General features: G+C 45.5%; 1 protein-coding gene and 1 pseudogene across 3 annotated transcripts in view; both read right to left on the bottom strand.

The window, feature by feature from the left end:
- LOC141944828 (potassium voltage-gated channel subfamily A member 1-like) overlaps positions 1-5,202 on the bottom strand; it is a 31,566-nt gene extending 26,364 nt beyond the window's left edge. For all 3 annotated transcript variants that reach the window (XM_074872040.1, XM_074872039.1, XM_074872041.1), the window contains exon 1: positions 1,794-5,202. In XM_074872040.1, the coding sequence (XP_074728141.1) occupies positions 3,281-5,152 (1,872 nt within the window). In that variant the 5' untranslated portion in view covers positions 5,153-5,202 and the 3' untranslated portion in view covers positions 1,794-3,280. The remainder of the gene's footprint in view (positions 1-1,793) is intronic.
- An 8,756-nt stretch (positions 5,203-13,958) lies between these two features.
- Positions 13,959-22,118, bottom strand: LOC141944178 (very long chain fatty acid elongase 4-like; annotated as a pseudogene).
- Between the last annotated feature and the right edge of the window lie 195 nt (positions 22,119-22,313).

Genomic DNA, 22,313 nt, shown 5'->3' with positions numbered 1-22,313 from the left:
AAAGAAGGTGTCAAAAGCTGAGTTTGCCTGAACTGTGCTTGACAACTGTTTAGAAAGCCAAGCCAAACAAATATTTTCAACCATATTTTGAGAATAACTGTTTTTCTTTTTATTGGAAAGTTCTGTTGGTTTATTACGGAAAAAGGCAGCATGTTCAAACTGAAGGTCGAGGAATGATTTGACAAGCTTGCATAGAACCCTGTGCAGCAATCGCGGTATTTTGCTCTCACAGAGCTTGATCTTGGCTGGGGCAAGTTCTGCCCTCAGTTACAGCAGGGCACATACGCTGGAATCCAGAGCTGCATTTTGCAAACTGGCTCCAGTGGGAAGTTAAAGGCCCCCAGCACCTTGCAAGCCCAAGTCCTGTGGTATCTCTCGGCAAACATGAAGTTGAGTTCAACAAGCAGTCGTGATAATAGTTCACTGCCACTGAAGGGTGAGGATTTCACTCCTCCCTGCTTCCTCACTTCCTCGCACCACTGACCTTCCCCATCCCTTCCGTGCACTAGCTCCGGGACTCGCTTGCTTTACAACTCACTAATTTGACAGAAAAAGATCTACTTTGTTGTTGTTGAACTTGATTTTCTGCCAGATTAGTGAGCTCAAGCAGCTCCTGGAAGACAAGGTAGCACTTACACATGTACTTGCACAAGGATAGAACCAGTCCAGGGTAAGCAACAAAAGGGCACACAATGGGAGGAAGCCAACTAAAAAGGAAGGAGGAATACAAGGCCTTCCCTTTCCATCAGCAATAGGCTTTTAAAATCAGCTCAACCCACTCCCCATAGCCCTGATCTGCTTTCACCTACATCAGTTTTACACTGGTATTACTCCACTAATTGCAGTAATTACTGTTATGTAGTTCAGACCATTAATATCCAGAAGCCCTGGCAGGGTTCCACTGTCAAACAAGGGACTGTATATCCACATTGCCCCTGCTCTGAGGAGCTGACAGTCTAATTCAGCACAATATGCAACTGGAAGAGCAAACCATGGAAGACAAAAGTGGCTGGGAAAGTGGGGGTAGTAGTTGGAGGAAGACAGAACCAAAACTTGATCCTGAAAGACTCACTGAATTGTCTGGTACTTATTCAGGTGAGTCAGATGGATTTAAACACCAAAAAGTATATCGAACTACCTGCCTGAGCAAAAAGCTTCCCTAAGTCCATCACTGAGATCTCAGCATGTGCAACAGGCAATTATATCACTTGTTTCACTTTAGATTCAGGCTCACCGAAGGGCTAATTCTGCACTTCACCTTGATGCAAAAACTCCCACTAAAGCAAACAGGAGATCTGCATGAGTCTGGAGTGGAGCTGGACTGGGCACTTTTTCTGTCAGTCTTACCGCAGACAGTTTCTCAGCGTATTACAGCATGATTCCCCATCTAAATATATAAGCAAACCAACCAAGAAACCAACGTCTAAAATGAACGTGAAAGATCCTGATCTCTACTATCAGATTCAACCTCCTTCCCCCTCACCCCTGGGTTTTGGGCTGAGCTCTGTGTAACAGTTCTTTATACTAAACATGAGAAACACTATTTGCTTGGCACTCACTATGCCTGTTTTACTGAATAGGAAGGAAAAATATCATGCATTTGGTCATTATCATTAAATGGCATGGTAAGGGACAGGTAAGCAGAATTTGCATCTGGACGAGAGAATGTCAAAACGCTGTTTTGCAAAGCTGATTTAAATTTATCACAGTACATCTATCTGAGGTACTTGCATAAATTGTCATCCTGATCTAGTATTTGCTTAGCTGTATTAGAAAATCTGTTAGAAACAAACCTTGAGCGTTGACAATCAAGACTTCTCTTTCTGCTAGTCTTGCTGTGCCACTGTACGTGGTAAAGGCATGAAACATCCTTCAGCAATAAAACAGAAGGTTGAGGGAAAAACAGAGACGTCCCTTGCAAGGAAAATGATAACACAGCTCTTTGAGTTAAAGAAGCAACTTTGTGTCAGTCTTCACTAGCAAGCTGTACAGTGCTGTGTTATCACGATGAAGATAATGTGTCATTCGTCTTTCAACAACATTTTAACTGTAAAATCCACAGCACTGAAAAGGTTTTGTTTGGAAATAAAACAAGGATGTGTTTTGATGAAAGGTGATGCCTTCCGTCTGAGTCCGAGATATAAGCCACGCAATGGTTATTTAAGTAGCACGGCATGCCACATTAGACTCTTTTAAGTGCCATCCGTTTCCAGTCTATGATAATTAAAAACGGTGAACTGTGTACACAAACGGTATGGATACATAAACGTGACCTGATACACATGCCAAAGCACTCTGGAGTGTACAATGAAAACAGTTTTGCAGATATTGCACTCGTATTCTACTTTCTTGTTATATCTGTCCACTCCCTCGTGTTTTTGATCTGTTGTGCACTTGGACTGAAACCAGTAACAGCAGACAAGAATTTTTTTTCTTTCGGTCTCAAAAATATAACAAAGGTAAAAAACTGTAAAACTACCAAAAAAAAAAAAAAAGCTGCACATACATTTTTTTGAGTGGGGACAGTAAGCACAGGACTGAATTATTTAGAAATTCTGAAACAGTAAGGTAATTAATAAAATTATTTATAAAGAAGTATATCTACAATATTTAATAATTTAAGGCTCACAAGAAACTAACATATCAATGACAATAAAAGTTTTCTGCTATAGGGTTAAAAGCACCAAATTCACTTCACATACTAGATAACCAGATCTGTACTGATCACAAGTGGAAAGTGCTGATCTGCTAATGTTCCTAGTGCTTTAACAATGTCGTATTTCACAGGAATAAGAAATCCCCTTTCAACCATAAATACAGTTATACAGATATAAAATATACTGGAATAATTTCAGTTTGAAACTACAGTACAAAAAACCTCAACCTCCCTCCCCCCCAGTCCATTCATTCTCCACACACACATCCCCCAATTCTTTAACACTAAACTTGGAGCAACTGGTTACAAATGACCCATTTAAAACCAACCACCGTTTGCTAAAATAAGTTTCTACAACTTAGATTTGCACTGTCATAATTTACCGGCTCCTGCATCATGGAGCGTAGCTTATTCTTAGTCTATTTTAAAAATAGGTGACCCTTTGTGTCATGGAAAAAGAACATAAAAACATGTATTCCTGGAGGACTGCTCAAGACACTGATCAATTTATAAAATATAGCCTGATTTAAAAAAACTAATTGGTACCAAAAGAATAATTATAGTAGCAAGTTTCTGACACCAGCAAATCCTTCTGCACCTCCGAACTCTAACTCTCTCCTCTCCTTACAGGTCTGTTTCCCTATTGGTGTCCAGACAGAGAGCATAAAGGGATTTTCTGAGATCTACGTTACTTTTCGCTTTGATATTGGTTTTCTCTAAGGAGCTGGTGCCATTGTTGAACCCCTCACTGTTTTCCAAGTGCACAACAGATTTGTTCAGAGAGTTTCTACTGGATCTTCTCTTCGCATCTCCCCCCGCTGCGCTGCCCTGAGCACTACTGTGTTCATCTTTGAGGATAGCCTGCTCTTCATGATCAGTCTCTCGGTGGTAGAAGTAGTTGAAGTTGGACACGATGACAGGGACGGGCAGGGCGATGGTGAGCACACCCGCGATGGCACACAAGGAACCCACAATCTTGCCCCCCACGGTGACAGGTCGCATATCCCCATAGCCCACAGTGGTCATGGTCACCACCGCCCACCAGAAAGCATCAGGGATGCTGGAGAAATGAGACTCAGGGTCATCGGCCTCAGCAAAGTAGACAGCACTGGAGAAGAGGATCACGCCGATGAAGAGGAAGAAGATGAGGAGGCCCAGCTCCCTCATGCTGGCTTTCAAAGTCTGTCCCAAGATCTGCAGCCCCTTGGAGTGCCTGGAGAGCTTGAAGATCCTGAAGACCCTGACCAGGCGGATGACTCTGAGGATGGCCAGGGACATGGCTTGCTGCTGGCCCCCGCCCCCATTGCTACTGCCAGCCCCGGGCTGCTGCTGCTCATGGGCCAGCTCGGTGCCCAGGGTGATGAAGTAGGGGATGATGGCCACAATGTCAATGATGTTCATGATGTTGCGGGAGAACTCGGGCTTGCTGGGGCAGGCAAAGAAGCGCACGAGGAGCTCAAAGGTGAACCAGATCACGCAGGTGGTCTCGATGATGAAGAAGGGGTCAGAGAGGCTGCTGGGTGGCTGCATGGGTGGGGAGTCCCCGGCCGTGCCATTCAAACCTCCACTTTGTGGGGGCAGGGGCACGGGCATCTCCCTCTCGTCCCTGAATTCTGGGAGGGTCTCCAGGCAGAAGGTGATGATGGAGATGAGGATGACCAGCACGGAGACGATAGCGATGGCCCGGGCCGAGCTGGAGCTCTCGGGGTACTCAAAGATGAGCCAGACCTGGCGCTGGAACTCATTGCGGGGCAGGGGCTTCTCCTCCTCTTTGATGAAGCCCTCGTCCTCCCGGAAGCGCTCCATGGCCTCCTCGCCCAGCTGGTAGAAGCGGATCTCGTCGGCGAAGACGTCGATGGAGACGTTGACGGGCCGGCGGAGCTTGCCCCCGGACTGGTAGAAGTAGAGGATCCCGTCGAAGCTGGGCCGGTTGCGGTCGAAGAAGTACTCGTTGCGCAGCGGGTCGAAGTACCGCATGCGCTTGTCGGGGTCCCCCAGCAGCGTGTCGGGGAACTGGTTGAGGGTGCCCAGCTGGGTCTCGAAGCGCAGCCCCGAGATGTTGATCAGCACCCGCTGGTGGTGCATGGCGCCCGGGCTGCCCGCCGCCGCCGCCGCCTCCTCCTCCTCCTCCTCCTCGCCCGCCGCCGCCATGGCCATGCCCCGCCGGTGCCCCCCCTCCTCCGGGGGACCCATCTCGGCCGCCGCGGCGGGGCGCGGGGCGCGGGGCGGCGGGTGGGGCCTCCCGCCGCCTCCCCGGGGGGCCGGCGGGGGCCGCTCCCGCTCCTCGCCCGCCGGCGGAGGCGGCGGCGGCGGCGGCGCTGGCGGCGGGGGGGATCCCTCTTTGCCGTCGCTCAGCCGCGGCGCGGCGGCGGAGCCGGCGATGTGGAGCACGTTGCCCCGGCGCCGGGCCCGGGCGCTGCCGCCGGCCGCGGCATCCTCGCCGCCCGCGATGGCCGTGGCGCCGCCGTTCTCCAGAGTCACCAGCGCGATCTCCATGGGCAGCGGCGGCAGGAGGCTGGCGCGTCTGAGGCGGCGGGCATGCTGCGCTCGCCGCCCCGCCGCCGCCGCCCCGCCGCCGCCGGCCACCTCCGGGCGGCCGCCCCGCCCTGCCCGGCCCTGCCCGGCCCGGCCCTGCCCGCCTCCGCCTCACTGCGCGGCCGAGCGCGGCCGAGCGCGGCCCGGGGGAGCCGCCCGGGGACCCGGATACGAACGGGCGAGCATTAGAGGATGGTCGCTTGACGTCAAGAAGAGGATCCCTTCTCCTCCGCGCCCCCGCCTCCCCCCCCCCGGGCACCCCGGGATACCGCAGCCGCGGCCCGCCCCGCCCCGCCTGGGGCTGCGCGCCGGGGCAGGGACACGCTGCGGGCGACGGAGCCCACCCGCGGGGCGGCTGCTGCCGGTGCCCGCAGGTGCTGGGGGAAGGGGGGGCTCTCCGCGGCGGGACCGCTCCCGCGGAGGGGGACACCGGGCGCAGGGGGTGGCGGGGCCGCGGGGACACCGGGCGCAGGGGGTGGCGGGGCCGCGGCGACACCGGTGGCCGCGCAGGGGGGCGGCGGTCGCTCCCCAGCCCCCGCGCTGTCCCCCCCCCCACCTCACCCCGTGCGGCTCCCCACGCGTGGATCACTAAAGGGATTGCGCGCAGCCAGGGCTCTGTAAAACCCCGCTCACCTAGAATGAAAATCGGAACCGAAAGCCCGGGGGCTCCTGGAGCATCTTGGTGTGTGCCCACCCGCCCACCCCCCACAATTAGATCAAAGGAAGGGATTGGGTATTTTTCGCTTTGCTTCGCTCCCCCCCTTCTCCCCCCAGTTTATCATAGAACTGGTGCAGCTCTAGAAGGTGCTTCCAAAGCCAGCAAACAACATTTCTACCCGGCTCCCTTCACGTTAGTCTTTGCAAACTGGGACCGTACTTTCCCTCTGATGCATTCTTAAACCCACGTCCAAGGCAGATACGTTTCAGTAGATGCACATTTTATTAGAGAAAATGAATTGAAGCAGCTTTACACAATGACTTCAATTACAGTTCAGTAATACAATCAATGCTGAGATCTTGTTGTCTGTATTCAAGCCACGAACTCATCTGTTCAAGGTCTACAGGGGAATGCACTAAATATGTATACAAATACTGTAGCATTAAAACCTATACATATATATACCACTCCATTCTTGTGGAGTTCCTGCGTTTCTAACAAAATCAAGTATAGAAAGTACTAAGTGAAAAACTATTTTGCCTTCCAGTTGGCATCACTGCGGTGACATTTTTGCTGAATCCTTGTGGTAGCACTCAGCTCCATCAAATAGTTTATCTAGATTTACTGGGATCAGTGGGTTTTCACTTGATTTACGTTACCTCTGTGTATGAAATATACCCAGAGATATTCAAAACAGTGCCAAAATAGAAAACCATAATTAAATGGTTACTGTAAGTGATGATTTGCCCATGACATGGTCACGTTCTGTAATTTACCTCTGAGAACTGAGCACAGAATCGCTGACCTGTTTTGCCACTGAGCCGGTGAAGTAAAGGACCACTTTACCCAAGTAACTCCTAGAAGCAAAATTACAGGTAAGTTTTCTAGAATAGCCCTTTGAAAATAATGTCCCTTTGATTTACAGTTATTTAATGGAATCACAGAAACACCGAATTGTCTAGGTTGGAAAAGACCTTGAAGATCATCCAGTCCAACCATCAACCCAACGTTAACAGTTCCCAACTACACCAGATCCCTCAGCGCTATGTCAACCCTACTCTTAAATAATGTATCAAACCTGCAAAACATAGTATAATTCCCTTTGAGACTAATAAATACAGACATACCTGGTGTATTGGGTCAACCCACCACACCTGAGCACCCGAACAAATAACGGCTGATATGTTATCAACACAGGGATTATAACCAGAGGAAGGGCTTGCACACTGGAAAATTACTCTCTTTTTCCAGCTCTGTCAGCTCCTCTAATGGAAGCTATTCTCCCTCCAAACCTTGCCTCAGGAATAAACATTTATTTCAAGAGGAAACATCCCTAGACAAGTTCATATAGATCTCCCGGAGACAATGCCAGGCAAAATTAATAACCTGCACCCCAGGAACTGTGGCACCTGGCTATCACAACAAACACCTTTGGAGTCTGCTCAGGGAATACGTCCCTTTCACAGGGCGGGTCAAAAGCATCCACAGACACTCACCTGCGCTGTCATCTGCATACGAATATAACCAGCAACACAACATAAAACAGATGACTTGCCAGCACCTGTGCCTGCTCCCTCACCTCTGTACTTTTTTCATTCCGCCTGCTGGCCCTGCGTGTGTCTGAACACACACCCCCTTCTCCTCATCTGCAAAACCTCCTTCCAGGGACCTCCTTCCACAAGGGTAACATTTTGGCTTTGCTTGCAACTACCCTGTGACCTGTCACTGATTAGATGAGTCCCCACAGGCTCCGGGAACAAACCCCAGCACCTTAGAGGGACACACACATGCTAACAACCATCACAGATCTGCCCCCCTCTTTCAAGCACCCCTCATAAAACCCCACATCCATTCTCAACCCTCTTCCTCCACTTCCCTTCTCAATCCTAGAGGCACTTTCAAAATTTCCCCTAGACAGTAAGAATCCTCAGGACTGTGGCAGGCAGTCTGCTGGGGACACAGCCCAGGGGGGCTGAGGGTGGGCACCGCACAGAGCGGAAAAAAGTGCGCAGAGCACTAGTAAACTTGCTGCCTCTCAAATGGTTGTAGCCATTCTGCTGCTCCTTCATCAACAACAGGGAGCGGCACTCCTCTGATGCCTGGGAGAGATTATGCTGAATTTAAATTCTCCCTTGATTAAAACCCAAGTTTCTAGCCCTTCTAAATGTTGTGCTGTAGTGTTCACATCCTGAATTTGCAGGCAGATGGGATTATGCTAAAGTGCGGAGAAAAAGACAGACTTGCCCACATTCATCTTGCTGAAAGCCTCACTGAAAACCCTATGAAGAAAATGTACATCATTAATTGATACAGCAGGAAAATACAGCTGCTCTGTATAGCATTTCAGTAGAATATAACTACTTTCTTTGTGGCTTTAACAAATGTGAGAATCTAGTATGGTATCTGTATATGTGGGTACAAAGGCAGAGGGGAGAAAAGGGTGAAGAGAAAGTGAGAGGATGATGATGTTAAAGGGGAAGAAACAGCTACTCCAAGCAGGGAATTTTAAAGGCAATTCTTATTCAGCATCCTTAATTTTTTGAGTGTGATGAAAAGACTCTGAGCACTTTCTTGAAGAGCAGTCCTATGAGCAGAAAGCCAAGGTACTTGAGAGAAAGGATGACATGCAGAATGGTGGGACATACCAAGTGCTCTGATGTGCCACTAATGTTTTAAACAGGCACTCCCTGACAAAGAATTTATTTGTCCCCATACTTGTGATTTAGCAAAAAGTATTTTCTACCCTGAGCACATGCACACACGCGATCAGTCCCACACACTCCAGCACATCCACACAAAAATTTACCATTCTCTCAAGCTCCCACTGCAGCTCAGTTCTTCTAATCCAGTTATACCTCTTGTCATACCCTCTGACTGGGATGCTGGTTTTTGCCACCCCCCCTACCTGGTCCTCACAGCAACATTAGTGGCTTATCCCACTAATAGTTTTCTCCGGTGACTGGACAAATGGCTAGTAAACGGGACTCCTCTGGTTAGGCAGCATCATGGGGCTGCATAAATGCAATTCTTTTAAGATTCTCTACCAGCTAGTGCCTATGAGAGGCTCATGCAAGTTTTGCAGAAGAAGCAGCACTGTCCAAGCTAGAGATTCTCTTTCACCTAAAGGCAGGCTGCATCCCCAATGCTACCTTACCAACACTTCCATGGGGAGAAAAGGATCATATACTTATGCCCTGTACAGCCATCATGCTGGGGACATGAATAATACAGGCCCCATCTTCTGCATTTTCAGCTTTGCACTGGCCTCCCCCTGCTCTCGGGGACTGGGCCAGATGCAACTGGCTGATCATGAGCTGACGAGCAGCACCCAGTATACACCATTACATAGCAGGAGTGGCAGTGGTGTGGGTGCTGGGAGCTGTCATTTGGTGGGACACTCCCACGCAGTGAAATGAGTGACCCATCCCATGTGAGGGTCTCACACGTTGAGAATGAGCAATGGGGGTAGTCTGCAGAGACTGCATTCATACACACACACACACGTACACTCACACTACACACCCTCTGGTATACCTGACTAAGCACACCTCGGGGACATCTAGTCTTTTCCCAAATACTCCCTCTTTGGCCATCCTTACCACTAACAGTGGCTGTGGAGATGCAGCTTCACCAAATAAAAATACAATGCTGAGATGTGAAGAGACATACACCAGCATCTAGAGGCTTGATCTGCCCACAGTCCTCCCCCTCGGTGGTGGTGGGACTGGTCGTGTCTGCTTTGACACGTTCTGTGGGGACAATGACCCCACAAATATGCCTCATGGGACGACATGAGTGACTCCTTTTTTTCTTTGCCATAACTAAATAACATTCCCATCATGGCAGATGGTGAGGAAGCTATCTGAAGCCGAGGAGAAACCGAAGGGGTTAAAGGCAAATCCGTGCCTTCTCCACTCGTTAATTCCCCAGAAGCCTGATCCTGTGTTGAGATGATTCAGGCCAGAGAGAGAGACTGCCACAGTCCCCAGGGAACACCCCAGAGAAAAGACTCGTATTTCCTGTTCAGGAGGATTAAGTACAAGGCCATTGACAAATCACAGTAAACATCTGGATGTGACCGCTCCCATCTATCAAGGCCTAATCCATGAAGTTATTCGTTAATGAATTCAGCAAATTCACACTGTTCTATATATAGGGTAGGCTGATCTTTTTTAATGTTTGGCTTGGAGGTGTTTTACATCTATATCAACAGATTTTTATTTATTGTGCAAAGCAATCCACTGCGTTCTGTTTCTGCTTCATTAATTGTTTAGAATAATTCTTCTGCCTTTTTTGAAAAACCACACACTGACATATTTTCTGATAGTGTATAAAAAAAATATGATAGTTAAAAACGAACACGTTCCTGCATTTTATATTGTTTTGCAATTTTAAGCCCAAGTTCCTCTGGAAACTTTCCATCACACAGTGATGGAAAAAGCATTAAATAGTAATTGATTTTCTTTTCTGTATTTTGTTTTGATTAAAATGAGAATCCCTCTCATTTATCTTCAGAGAGAAAGTAAGCACTGAGTAAATGGTCTGGTTAATTCAAAAGTAATTTGATCAGAACATCCATAATTTACATTGGCTTGGACAGTAGGAAAGATGCTGAGCACCACCAGATATCAAGCTTATTCATTTAAACAGACTACTTACATTATGCTTTACATCTTGTGAATGTAAACTACTCTAAGGACATATAATGACCCACATTTTATAAGGGGGAGACTTGCACACAACTGTGCCCTTAAAAGTCATCTGTTCAGCTGGAATAAGACTCCAGCCTGCTCACACGCAAACCAGGCCGTGTAGCTGATCGCATTGTTCTTCACACAGCTGTGCCATCTTGTTTCCAGTGAAATCTGCAGGCTTTGTCATTGATGTTGGTGGAATCAGCATTTGGCCCAGAGGTTTTTATAAATCCAGCTGCGACAGGATATTTTCAATTCAACCTCAAAGCTTTGGACTCTGCCAGACAGGATGAATCATCCAAACTTGCAATTTATAATTTCCAGCCCTTTTGACTTACAGTGCATTACTGTGATGTAATCTTTAACTCTAGGGACTTGATCTTAAAGGGGAAATCTCATTCTGTGCCTCTATTCTCTTTTAAATTCCGGGAGCACATACGTCTACTCTCAGGTTTTTGCTCTTGGCACAACAGGATGCCCCAAGTGGACAGTACCAACTGTGATAACCCAATTTAAAACAGAAGAATGAAGACAAGTGAGTGCAATCTGAAGGAGTAAAGAACCAAGAGCCACTCAGCTATACCTATGCAATTTTATCTTCACTGCCACTGCAGATACTCTGACAAGTGAATTTTGTTTGCACCTCTGCTTTTGTAATGGCTGTACTCCATACCAATACCTATTTCTGTATGAAAAGCATGGTGTTTCTGGGCAAACTTAATCCCTCCTTATCACCCAACTAAAAATACTTCATTTTTATCCTATGGCCACTGAAGTCACGCTGACAAAAAGATCTTACCAATTCAAAAGTGCAAGATCAAGCCACTCAGTCTCTGGGGAAGAGGGACAGGAATAGATGGATCAAAGATTGCATGTCTAGGAAAAATAGTGGCGTGTGATTTAGGTGATCAGTCACTTACTTCAAGTTGTCAGGTGGCAAATTCATACTTCTGTATTTTGTTACCAGCTATGTGGCCACTCACAGTCCAGAATCCATTGCAGTAAGCTCTGTCATACACAGACATAAATTAAGCTGCATAGGCTGCTTAAAAAAAGCTAAATGACATGTTTACAAATTTATATATTTTTAAAAGGAGTGGATTTGCAAAAACATTAAGTAATCTCATCCAAATTTCCTGCTCATTCCTAATTTTTAAGCAGACATGAATTATGAACGAATCAAGGAAAATCAAAATATGTGATGCTTACTCTGGTATAAAATTGTTAGTGAAGCCCTTGAAATTAGTAACTGCAATCTGAAAAAGCTTCCATGAGGGGAAACTGAGGTTAAGACCTACTCATGATCCCTTCACATTAAGGAAAAAGAGCTAAATTAATTAGATTTCTTTGTAAGCACAGATAATTTAGCCGGCTGCAGGGAAGTAGGCTCTTGTCATGAAACTAGGGGGCCAAATGTACTGATGATTTAAGCAGGATAGGGTTGTAAGTGGATCATTAAGTGGATAGGAGTAATGGAAGAGCTTTAGTTTCACTAAGTCTTCTATGCTCGAGGGGCCTCTGGGGAAACCCTCAACATGAATACAGTATGTTAGATACACAGCAGATTTTTTTTTTTTTCCTGCCTTACCAAACAAAGGGAAGAATGGAGGACCCACCCAGAGGTTCATTATTTAAAGCTCTAACAAAAGTCGCATTCTAGTATGCAAAAGCAGTACAATTTATAGACTAAGTACTGTGGGAAAATACTTGACAGGAAGAAAAACAGCTAGCACATACATGTAAAATAAGCCCTGCTTTACTTTTCATACTCACCAGTGAAAATCAGAAGGAAGGCTACTCAAATCAATGGAATAACATTTATGATGTATCACTGTGGTAATGGAAGCAAATCCTTTGTGTCTGTGTGCCAAGGGGAGGAGGGCAAGCGATAGAAGAACACTGTTTTTTCTTACACACATGCATGCAGTAGCTAAAGTCTGGCATATGAACACAGACCAGTGATGAACAAGTTGCATTTATTTTGCATAGCCACTAAACTTCAGATTGGTGTAGAGCATACCATTTTTTTATGCACCTCCATTTGCTAGGTTCAGACTAGCATCTAATCCTCTGGACATTCCCAGAGGAGTTAGACTTCTTTACATTTCAGGTGAATTTGGCTTGGCAATGACAATGCACCATGTTGCTAATTCTAATGCTCTCCTTCAAGAGCTTTCTGTTTCAGCTGTGAAAAAAATCACTACTCCATAATACCTGTTTTAATCAGAATGTGATAAATAAATACCATTTTGTAGTTTAAAATCTGATTTTAGGATTTTCAAAGCACTAACAGATCAAAACTTTAACAGTATTTAACTGTCTGCAGATGAATGTAAGTGCCAAATTCTAGTTGTAATCAATTTAGGAGTGAAAAAGAAGCAAATAAGTGATGTGCTGAAGTCAATGGAGCTATGCAGCTTTGCACTAGCCAATGAATTAACTTTATATATTTTGTATTAACACGTGTACAATTAGGTAGTGGAGGTGGTTGCTTATGGTGGTGTAAAGTTTTTTGTCTTTGATGAGAAGCAAAATTTTAAAATCATAACAACAACAAATTGGAGGAAAAAAGTTATGAATAGGGAACCTCAACCTATTCTTTGTGTTAAAAAAAATAAGCAATCTATAAGGAGGAATGCCAAGTACTCTTCATGTATTAGAAGTTCTCTATTGTTGTGAGAGCAACCAAAGGCAAATAAGCATTCCAGAAAATGGTACATGATGATTCTTACTGCATTAATACTTAGGATGAAAGTGCTAATAATGCCTTCTTTATCTTCAAAACAGTGAAGGAACAGAGGGAACTGTCCAGCTGGACAACATAATGTCCAATTTCTTTCATGCTTATGCTAGTATAAAATTAAACCATCAGGGCCACATAGCTGTAATTTACCCCAGTCCTAGTGGGAGCTTCCCTAATAGGAAAGGCCGGAACTGCAGTCCCAGTGAGTTCCCAGCTGCTGCTGTTACCTGGACACTGCTTTCAAGGCTGGAGGCACCTGACACTGCCTGATGTAGAACGGTAAACTGAGATAGTCTTATGAACGCAAAGAAGCCCTCTGTAGCCTAAGAAATGAGCCAAGGAGTCATGGTTGGATGCTAGACCTTCCAAACAGAGCTAGCAGATGGAAGGGAAGGAGAAGATCTTCTGGTGCTAATTTCACAAAGGCTGCTGTATGCTGATGACTACTTGGCTTGGCTTTGCATCAGCGTAAGTGTGCTCCTCAATACCTTAATCCCTGAGTTTATGTCATTCCTTTTTTCTTCCTAACTTGAGATATTTCAAGGCAACCGTGAGTCTGTACACCAACCTCAAGCACATTCCCCAAATACATTTCCTTCATGCAATCGTGTTAGAAGCAGAAGAGTATGTGCAAGTTCATCAGTCTGTGCTCACTCTCCTCTTTGATTTTCTTTAAGTTAGCTTCTCCTGCTTTCCCCTAATGTAGGTCCAATAGTAGAAGTGTAGGAAGAGAGCAATGAGGCTGAGCATGAGAGGAAGATTGCAGTGTTGAAGCCATCAGGGAACGGGCATTCTGTGAAGAGGTTGTAGCAGCAATGGCTACAAACTGGCACTGGAAGAGGGGGAAAAAAGAAGCAGCCAAATTAGGGAACCTACATGAGACATACCTCAACTGACCATTAGGGCCATCACAAAGAGTACCACAACATACTGGTAGTGTCCTCAACCCACAGTATCACCTGCTTGCCTCTCCTGACATCCCTTGTCTTTCAAGCCCAACAGAGTTTTCCCAGCATGAAAGGGTGTCATGTGTTGACTAAGCATTGAGGCTTGCCCACTGTTGCAGGGAGCAGGTTTGGAATCCAGCCTCTCCTGCCTGGGAGCAGACCACTGCCCTTGTGCCTCTCCTCTGCCACCGGACAGTAGCTGAGATCTTGGAATATGGAAACCTAAGGTGGGAGACTCCTCTTCCCCAGTGGTAATCAGGCTATTATACCCATAATGATTTTGATTTGTATTTTAGCTTACAGAGAGGAACTACAGATGCTATGTTTAGTCATTTAAATATTAATTCTTTTTTATATTTTACTAAGTCACCTGTCTCAATAACCCGAACCTACCAAAAGTATGTTAAATAAAAACTGATTTTCTGTGCTATATTTTGCATTACAAATACCTTTTCATTTCATGCAATGCTTTCTTATTCTGCTTTCACCACTCAGGATAAATAAGAATTCTGGACCAACCTTCAGTGCACCACTATTTTACATATACCCTAGCTCCTCTTCCTCTCCTCTGGTAACTGCATACTTTTTGTTTGCATCATGTCTCTTTGTGTGGAATTAACTCTTGCACATGCTTAACTAAAATCATTGTCCTTGTCTGGAACATTTCTTTTATGCTGTATCTTTCAAAAACCACAGGGTTGTCAGGATTTGTCACCTCTTCAGAGATGAAGGAAAGAAAATCCAAAGGAATTCTCTACAGAAAAATTCACATCTTTTTCTTTAACTCGCCTTTGTTTGCCTGCACTTAGACATACTCTTTCCTTTTGAAGAAACAGAATGAATGCTTCCTAATCTCCTGCCACACTGAGAATCCAAAGTTTCTCCGAGTTACTGCCCCACACCTCTCAAAGTCAAGCTGTATTTTCTGGGCTCCAGAGAGGAAAAGGCTGCCATATACAACAGAAAAGGGACAAATCCAGTTGTTAATTTTTCTCTCTCCTTCCCACTACAAAGGTGGGGGCTTATTAGTTGATATGGTCACTGGAGGCCTCTTGCTAATTTTCTGGGAGTACCACTGAGAGCAGGTCACCAATCAGTTCACCTCTTATAGTGATACATGAGGACACCTAAGGACATGGTGATTTCCATAGGCAGCAAACAGAAAGATTTGAGCCAGTGAGGGGACAGAGACAGACAGCAGAGGCCACCACACCTGTCACACAGTTGTAGAGATGAACACATGGAACTAATTACCAGCTGCATGATGGTTAGATAAGGCTTCCACCACAGGTAACGGTGCATCTCTGGTCCCAGGCTGGCCAGGGCGTAACAGCCACACGTGAAGGTGTGTACAAAGGAGTTTAGCATCCAAATAAAGGCGGCTGAGGAGTAAAGAAGTCAGGATGAACAAGACACACAAACCACTCAAGACTAACCCTGCGATGAGCTCACAGCTACTATGATGATGCTTTCAAAATGCATCATAGCACCCCTATGCATGATCCTTCAATCCAGACTCTGCCAAGGAAGCATGTCATATTCTCCCTTCTCTTTTCAGCATATATCCATCCCATATCTAGTGTTCAGAGACAGGGAAGAGCTTCAAAGGCAGAGGAGACAATTCTTGATCTTCTGACCTAACATGCCATTCTGGTGTCAAGGCCATGTAGCCAAAATGGCTTCCCAAAAAAGAATACCCCAGCGTCTTGTATAGGGCCTACCTTTAGTGGCCTAGGACTCAGATGCTTCTCTTTTGGTGGAGCAAAAAGGAGAAGCAGTCTGGATACAGACCAGAAAGGGAGTGAGGACTAGGCTGGACAAAGTCTGAACAGGAAACAGAGAGCCAGAACCTGGGCTGCTACACCAGGCCCAGCTGAATAGGGAGCGAGAGAGCACTGGTCTGGGTGGAGATATACATAGACCTGTATAGGGTGCTATTTTTTCTGTTTGGACACATTCTGTTGGCACATTCTCATTCTGGATGAGGCAGTGAATAGTGCAGTCTAAATAGCCCAAAGAGCTGAGCAGATGGTATCAACTGAAACACACGTGTTTTTCACACCTTTGGAAGTAGGTGAGCTTCCTACCTGCCAGTCAGCCCATCTGCACTGTTTATGCTATCTCCACAGCACAAGAAAAACTGAAACACAAGGTGTCTACAGAAGCATACCTTGTCCTCCAGGCGCATATTTGACCCCTGACCATCAGTTGAACAGCATAGTGCCATGACGGTACACATGCAGAGAAGTCACCCGGTCTTGATTCTTGTGCGGAATAAAGAAATCCTGAAAGAAGCCAGACAAAGGAACATCTTGCGTTGATGTGTTTAGACAAAAGATTTTATGCTAAAAAGTGGAAAAAAAAGTTAACAATTCTGAATCTCCTAAACCTATTTCCTCTGCTGTTGATAGAAACTGGTGAAATTCAGCACATGCGATAGATCTTACATTATCTGGAATGGGGAGGAACCAGAAGGCAGAATTTCTTCCACAGAGCCCCAACTATTTTTACCTTTGAATTAAGATCCCAAGGTCCAAAGAGGACACATCTGAGACTCTAACTGAGCTTCCATACAATTTGCAGCTGCTTGGGTCTGGTCCTTTTCAGGACATAGGTTAGATGTTTACTGGTACCAGACAATGATCCACAGGAAAAGTGCTGTGTTGAGTGCCCAAACCCTTCTGGAATCTGCATTAGTAAAGAGAATGTTTTTGGCAAATGAGTAGGTGTCAGGTCACTATTTCTGTGTACACATGCACATACACATAACAAAAAGTGAATCTGCTTTTCAGGGACTCAGGACTGGTAAAAAGCTGCTTTTGTTGCTGATGAAAACAGAGACAGGATTGATCAACCCAGTAGCAATAGGCCTAGGAGGGCTCCACAAGCTGATTCACTTTTCAGACAGTGTGTTGTCAATTTATACTCCAAAGAGCACTAGATTGTGAAGTCTTAGGCTAGGATACAATTTACTCCTGCTGACCAAGCAGAGAGGTGGGATTTTCTTGCTAGTTCAGTTATTTAGTTAGTTCATGTATAATATATAGGAGTCCTGAAGACAAGCTATAAAATGATAATGTCATCAGGTGAACTTTCATTTCACATGGGACACAAACCTTTACTCCACAAATTTGGGATAATCTGTGGCAGCAAAAATGCCAGGACACATACTTGTACATTTGCAGTTTCTTTACTGCCCAACTAACCACTATCATTCATCCAGACAGGCAATGGCAGATCCTGTCTGGCAGCCTTAATCAACTGGCAGCTAAGATTCTGGGGACAATAGCCAAGGTTAAATCTTCTGCCCTAGCATTGTGGTTAGGAGGGGATGCCCACCCGCAGGAAGGGGGCTGGAGAGAGAATGAGTGCAGCCACTGGGACAGAGAGAGGCCAACTGGACAGCAGTGATTCTTTTCTTCTGGAAAGGAGCTTTTGGGGAAGCCTAGCAGCATGATATCCAGTGGTGGTGCTGGACTTTCGCAGGCCACACGCTGTTAGAAACCAGCATGCTGAAGCTGAGCCCTCTTCTTTAACACTATCAGCCTCATTCCCACAAACAGGCAGAGCAGAACCCATGAAGACAGCATTTACTGAAAAGCATCAACCAAATCAATACAGGATCAACCGAGGACATTAGCTTTTGGCACCCTGCCCCATTCTGAGAAGGGAGTGATTTATTTCCAGCACCAGTCCCGCTACATGGAGCCCAGCCGAGCCCTCCCTTACCTTGTCAAGCAGCTCGATGACTTTGGAGAAGAACCACTCTTGCCATCTGCTGGGCAGCACGAGGAAACGCTGTTAGACCCCGGAGCAGGGTCACGGTTCACCCTCACTATCGGAGATTTTAGACTATGCACCAGGTAAACGCTGCCCACCTGGGATCGACAGCAAAGGGGAAAAACTCGGGGGCTTCTTTATGGCTGTTGGTTTCTCAGGGTGGGAGCTCAGGAAGGACTGTTGATCTGGGGGAACGGAAGGCATTCGGGGTTGCTTTGGCTGGTTAGATGACTTAAGTTGCTAAGTTGCTCGCTCTTTGACATAAGACAGATGATAAATTACTCGCTCTTTGACATAAGACTGATGCTGAATTACTCGCTCTTTGACAAGCCAAGGGTGAGCTGCTCAGAAACTGTTTCTAGCCCGATGGCAATATCTGAAAAACTGAAAAGCTAACATCCATGCTTGCATCTGTTCAAAGTCTGGTTATATCTGGAAGCAAGGCATAATAGCTCTGAATTCAAACAGAAAAAAATTCATGCAGCATTCCGGAAAGCTGAAGTTGGTAGGACCCAAACCTTCCTGCAATGGCCAGGCAAGCAATAGTTTTAGCCAAATCCCCCTGCTAAAAGAAATGCTGAGCAAGATTTGCGTCGTGGAAAGCTGACGATAAAAATTGGTTTTCTCATTGATAGCGATCACCCAGAATCCTTACATAGCCAGTAGAAAGAGTCACATATATTTCAGAGGTAATTTGCCATATCTATACTAGACATCTATCTTCAGATTGTAGGATCACCCTCTCCCGTGATCAAAGAGAGAACTTAGATGGCTATGTTGACTGAGATGATTAATTTATACACAACTAAAGCAAAGTGCAACTGTGGAAGCAGACGATTTAGTGAAATAGATGTACAAGGAACAAACTGGAGTAAAAGCCTTCTTTAGGCATGCAAATTGCTATTTAGGAGCAAAATAATCTGCATACCCATGGGAGGAGCAGGACCTAAGGCAAGCTTTGTATAGAACTGTACCCTCATTCCTAGTTTACTTCGGCTGTAATCCACTGGCTGGCACAGGTAGCTGTAGTTGTCCAGTACTGAAGTTCCCAGAAACTGAAACAAAAGAAAAGCAATAGAGATCCATTTGCTATTCAACACCATCTGTTCCAAAAGGATGTTCATATTAATGCTAATTTAATAGGGTCTCATTCTAGTACTCACTGTCAGAAAATCCATGTAATTCATACAACTGAGCAAATAGTAAAAAACTAAAACAAAGCACTTCATGTCCTTGTTGGAATCTGAAAAAGAAAATTTGGTCTGGGTAACTCTTTATGTAATCACTGGACTGCTCAAAAATGCTCCAGCAGGAATAGTGGATGCTAGGCTTCAGAATCTCTCTGAAAATATGCTGCTTTCCTTTGCAAAGATCAAATACTGTTTTGTTTTGTCTGGTTGCATTTGCCTATTAATTGGAAGGCCAAAAACTGGACCGGGTAATGAGTATAACTGAACAACCAAGCACAGACAAGCAATTTTCATACCTGTCCTCAGACTGAGTAGTATTTGCTTTAACTAAATGTAACAATTGTGTTATAAACTAAAACTGCAAATTTGTGGTCATCAAAATGTTTTTCAAACCTATTCAGCCACGTTCCCTTGAAGAGTTTTCAGTGGCCTACATAAACTAGGGAAAGGCTTGTAGAAAGGCACTGAGAACAAGCAGAAAATAATGTCATCGATACTCTCGGCAGCGGCAAGCTGTAGTGTGCTTGGCACTCTTGGAGAGGGCTACATAAGTCTGGAAAAGCAGTTCTCATTCCCAGAGACAGGTCCCTCACCAGCCAGGCCTGAGACAAAATGAGGAGGTACCACGTTCTCCATACACTCTGTGTCTACCTGGGACATCTCAACTTTCAAGCTGTTCACTCATGAACCTTTCAATGTTAATTTTATGAATGAAAGGAAGATTGAGAAATGGGAGGAAATGAGGTATGCTTTGGAAATAACGCTTTCAGCAGGGCAATACTGCTCCTCTTGTGGCAAAACGTAGACATGTCCAAGTTGGCTCTCACTGCCACCATTAGAGTCCGTCAGCAAAAGCTGTTGAAATGGCTCTGGCTTTCTAATGCTTCCTGGATGCTTACCCAGGAGCCAATCCTGTCTCCTCACCTCGTAAAACATGTAACTTGATAATGTCATCAAGGTGAGATTATACGCAATCAACAGGCCTCGCAGCTTCAGTGGTTTCCACTTATACATGTAGAAGGGTCCCAGTGCCACAACAAAGAGGTAGAAGGCAAAGAGAGTGTGGCTGGAAGTGGGGAGTGCACCAGGGACCACGGGTCTGTCCTTGGATCTGAAAAGTAAAACAAGCAGCCAAAGCTGGCACATCCCATACACTATGTGGTAGATGTATTTAATTACTTCCCTTCAGCATACTCTCTGCGGCATGCTCTCTGGCACAAAGAAAACTGGGCATCTCATGTGTCTGTACAAAGCAGTACCACAGTCCTTCTCCCACCCTGGAGCTCCATGTGCCAGACTCTGCTAAAAGGCTTGAGCATGATGTTTGATTTGGGACCTAGAAGACTGCTCTGCTGAGCACCAGCCTTCTGCAGCACAGTAGTGAACAGACTTTTCCTCTCATGAGCTGGACTCCTCATCACAGGCTGCAAGAGCAACCCACACGTGGGCAAAAGAAGTAGTTCAGGACACATGCAGTGGGGATGCACAGGAACACACCAAACAGTTCCTGAATCTTCAGGAGTATAAATCTTTCCAGCTAAATAACAGTTTTAACGACTGGTGCTATTTCTTTCCTGCCCCGTGATACTCAGGACACCTGAAATTCTTCACCCCTTTATTTTTATATCTACTCATAGGGTAGACTCTCTTAAACGCATGCCATTTCACCGGAAAATTACAAAATACTACTCCCTGCTAACACTGCTCTTCAGTGCTTCAGGAAAGGGAACCTGCGTCATCCCTGACCCACAGAAATGCAGGATACATTATATATACCTGCAAAAACATCCCAGTTCCCCTTTCATGCTTCCCTCTCCTATTCCCACTGTGGTCAGTGCTCTAAACTCCCTCAGCATCTCCCTTTTCTTCCTGACCTGCCAGCCCCAAGGCCCAGACCCTTCTCACTATCCGAGCTCCAGGATACTTGCAGAAGTCCTCTATTGAATGTTAGTCCTTGGCTCACTGGTGAGCCCATGGGCCTCAGGTTATTTTTACAAAACACCGTCTCTGTCCACACGACTCTGTTAATTCCCATCCCTTCTAAACCTCCCAATCCTTTACTATTCCTATTATAGGCTGTGCCAAGAACTTCTGGATTTAACAGTCCATCAGAAGTCCTAAGTCCCAATTTACACTCTTTCCTGGAATTCAAGTCCTGAAACATTTACAGCTTGAGCACTATGCACCATGTCCTTCTCCTATCAGAGCCGCTACACAGACTTGCAATTCCACCTTCATGCCATTTTGTGGCTTTTCCTTAACTTTTAAATCCAGGAATCCAACAGAGCCCTGCGGGACCAAACTGGACCTGCAGAACCTCTAGCTATTGAAGATCTGAAGTCTCCTAACTGCAAAATGTCAAATCTCAAACACTGAGGAGTGGTTTCTGTCAATATTTCATTTGATAATAGGTTTTACTGGCATCACAAGGAGTTTAAACCTCAAAGTATTAACTCTTTGGTCTACTAAGCTTTCCCATGACAGATGAATATGCATTTTTAAAAATTCACTTTCTTTAATGTTGCAGACTTAACAGGCAATCCTGAGCACATATTGCTCATTATCTTGTCAGAGCCTGTTGTACATTAAACAGAAAGCTGCTGAGAGTTCTCAGCTATGTGCAGGGGAAATCCCCCATCCCTTCATTCCTTACTGTGATCCAGCTGGAGTGTCCCTGAGATATATTTCAAGACTTAAAGGAAGTTCACGATCATGGAGAAGGAAAAGTGAAAATCAGCCTAGTGAAAAAAATGTGGGCTTATATGAGGATCATGTTCGTTCTAGGCTTGTTCTTCATGATCATGCCATTTATGTTGAAATTCCTATTTAAGACAACACCTCTACCTACCTCCATTTTCAAGGACCCAGCTGTAGAATTCCTGAGTTTGCTGCCAAGTTGAAGCCATCACAGTTCTGGAAAGAAATTAAAATTAGCATCCCCCAAATCAGATTAACCCCATCTATCCTGACTTGACTGAGTCTTGAATAAGGAGGGTCCTTAGACAAAGGCTCAGGACTACAGCCAATGAAAATAGTTTGCGCTTTGTAGAAGCTGAAATTTTGGACCAGGATTAGAGTCATGTTTAAAAAAGGAACGAAGAGAACCGCCC

Source organism: Strix uralensis, chromosome 5, assembly GCF_047716275.1.
Source record: "Strix uralensis isolate ZFMK-TIS-50842 chromosome 5, bStrUra1, whole genome shotgun sequence".
NCBI classification, from domain to species: domain Eukaryota; kingdom Metazoa; phylum Chordata; class Aves; order Strigiformes; family Strigidae; genus Strix; species Strix uralensis.
The sequence above is the reverse complement of the archived record's forward strand: the minus strand, read 5'-3'. Positions and strand labels throughout refer to the sequence as shown.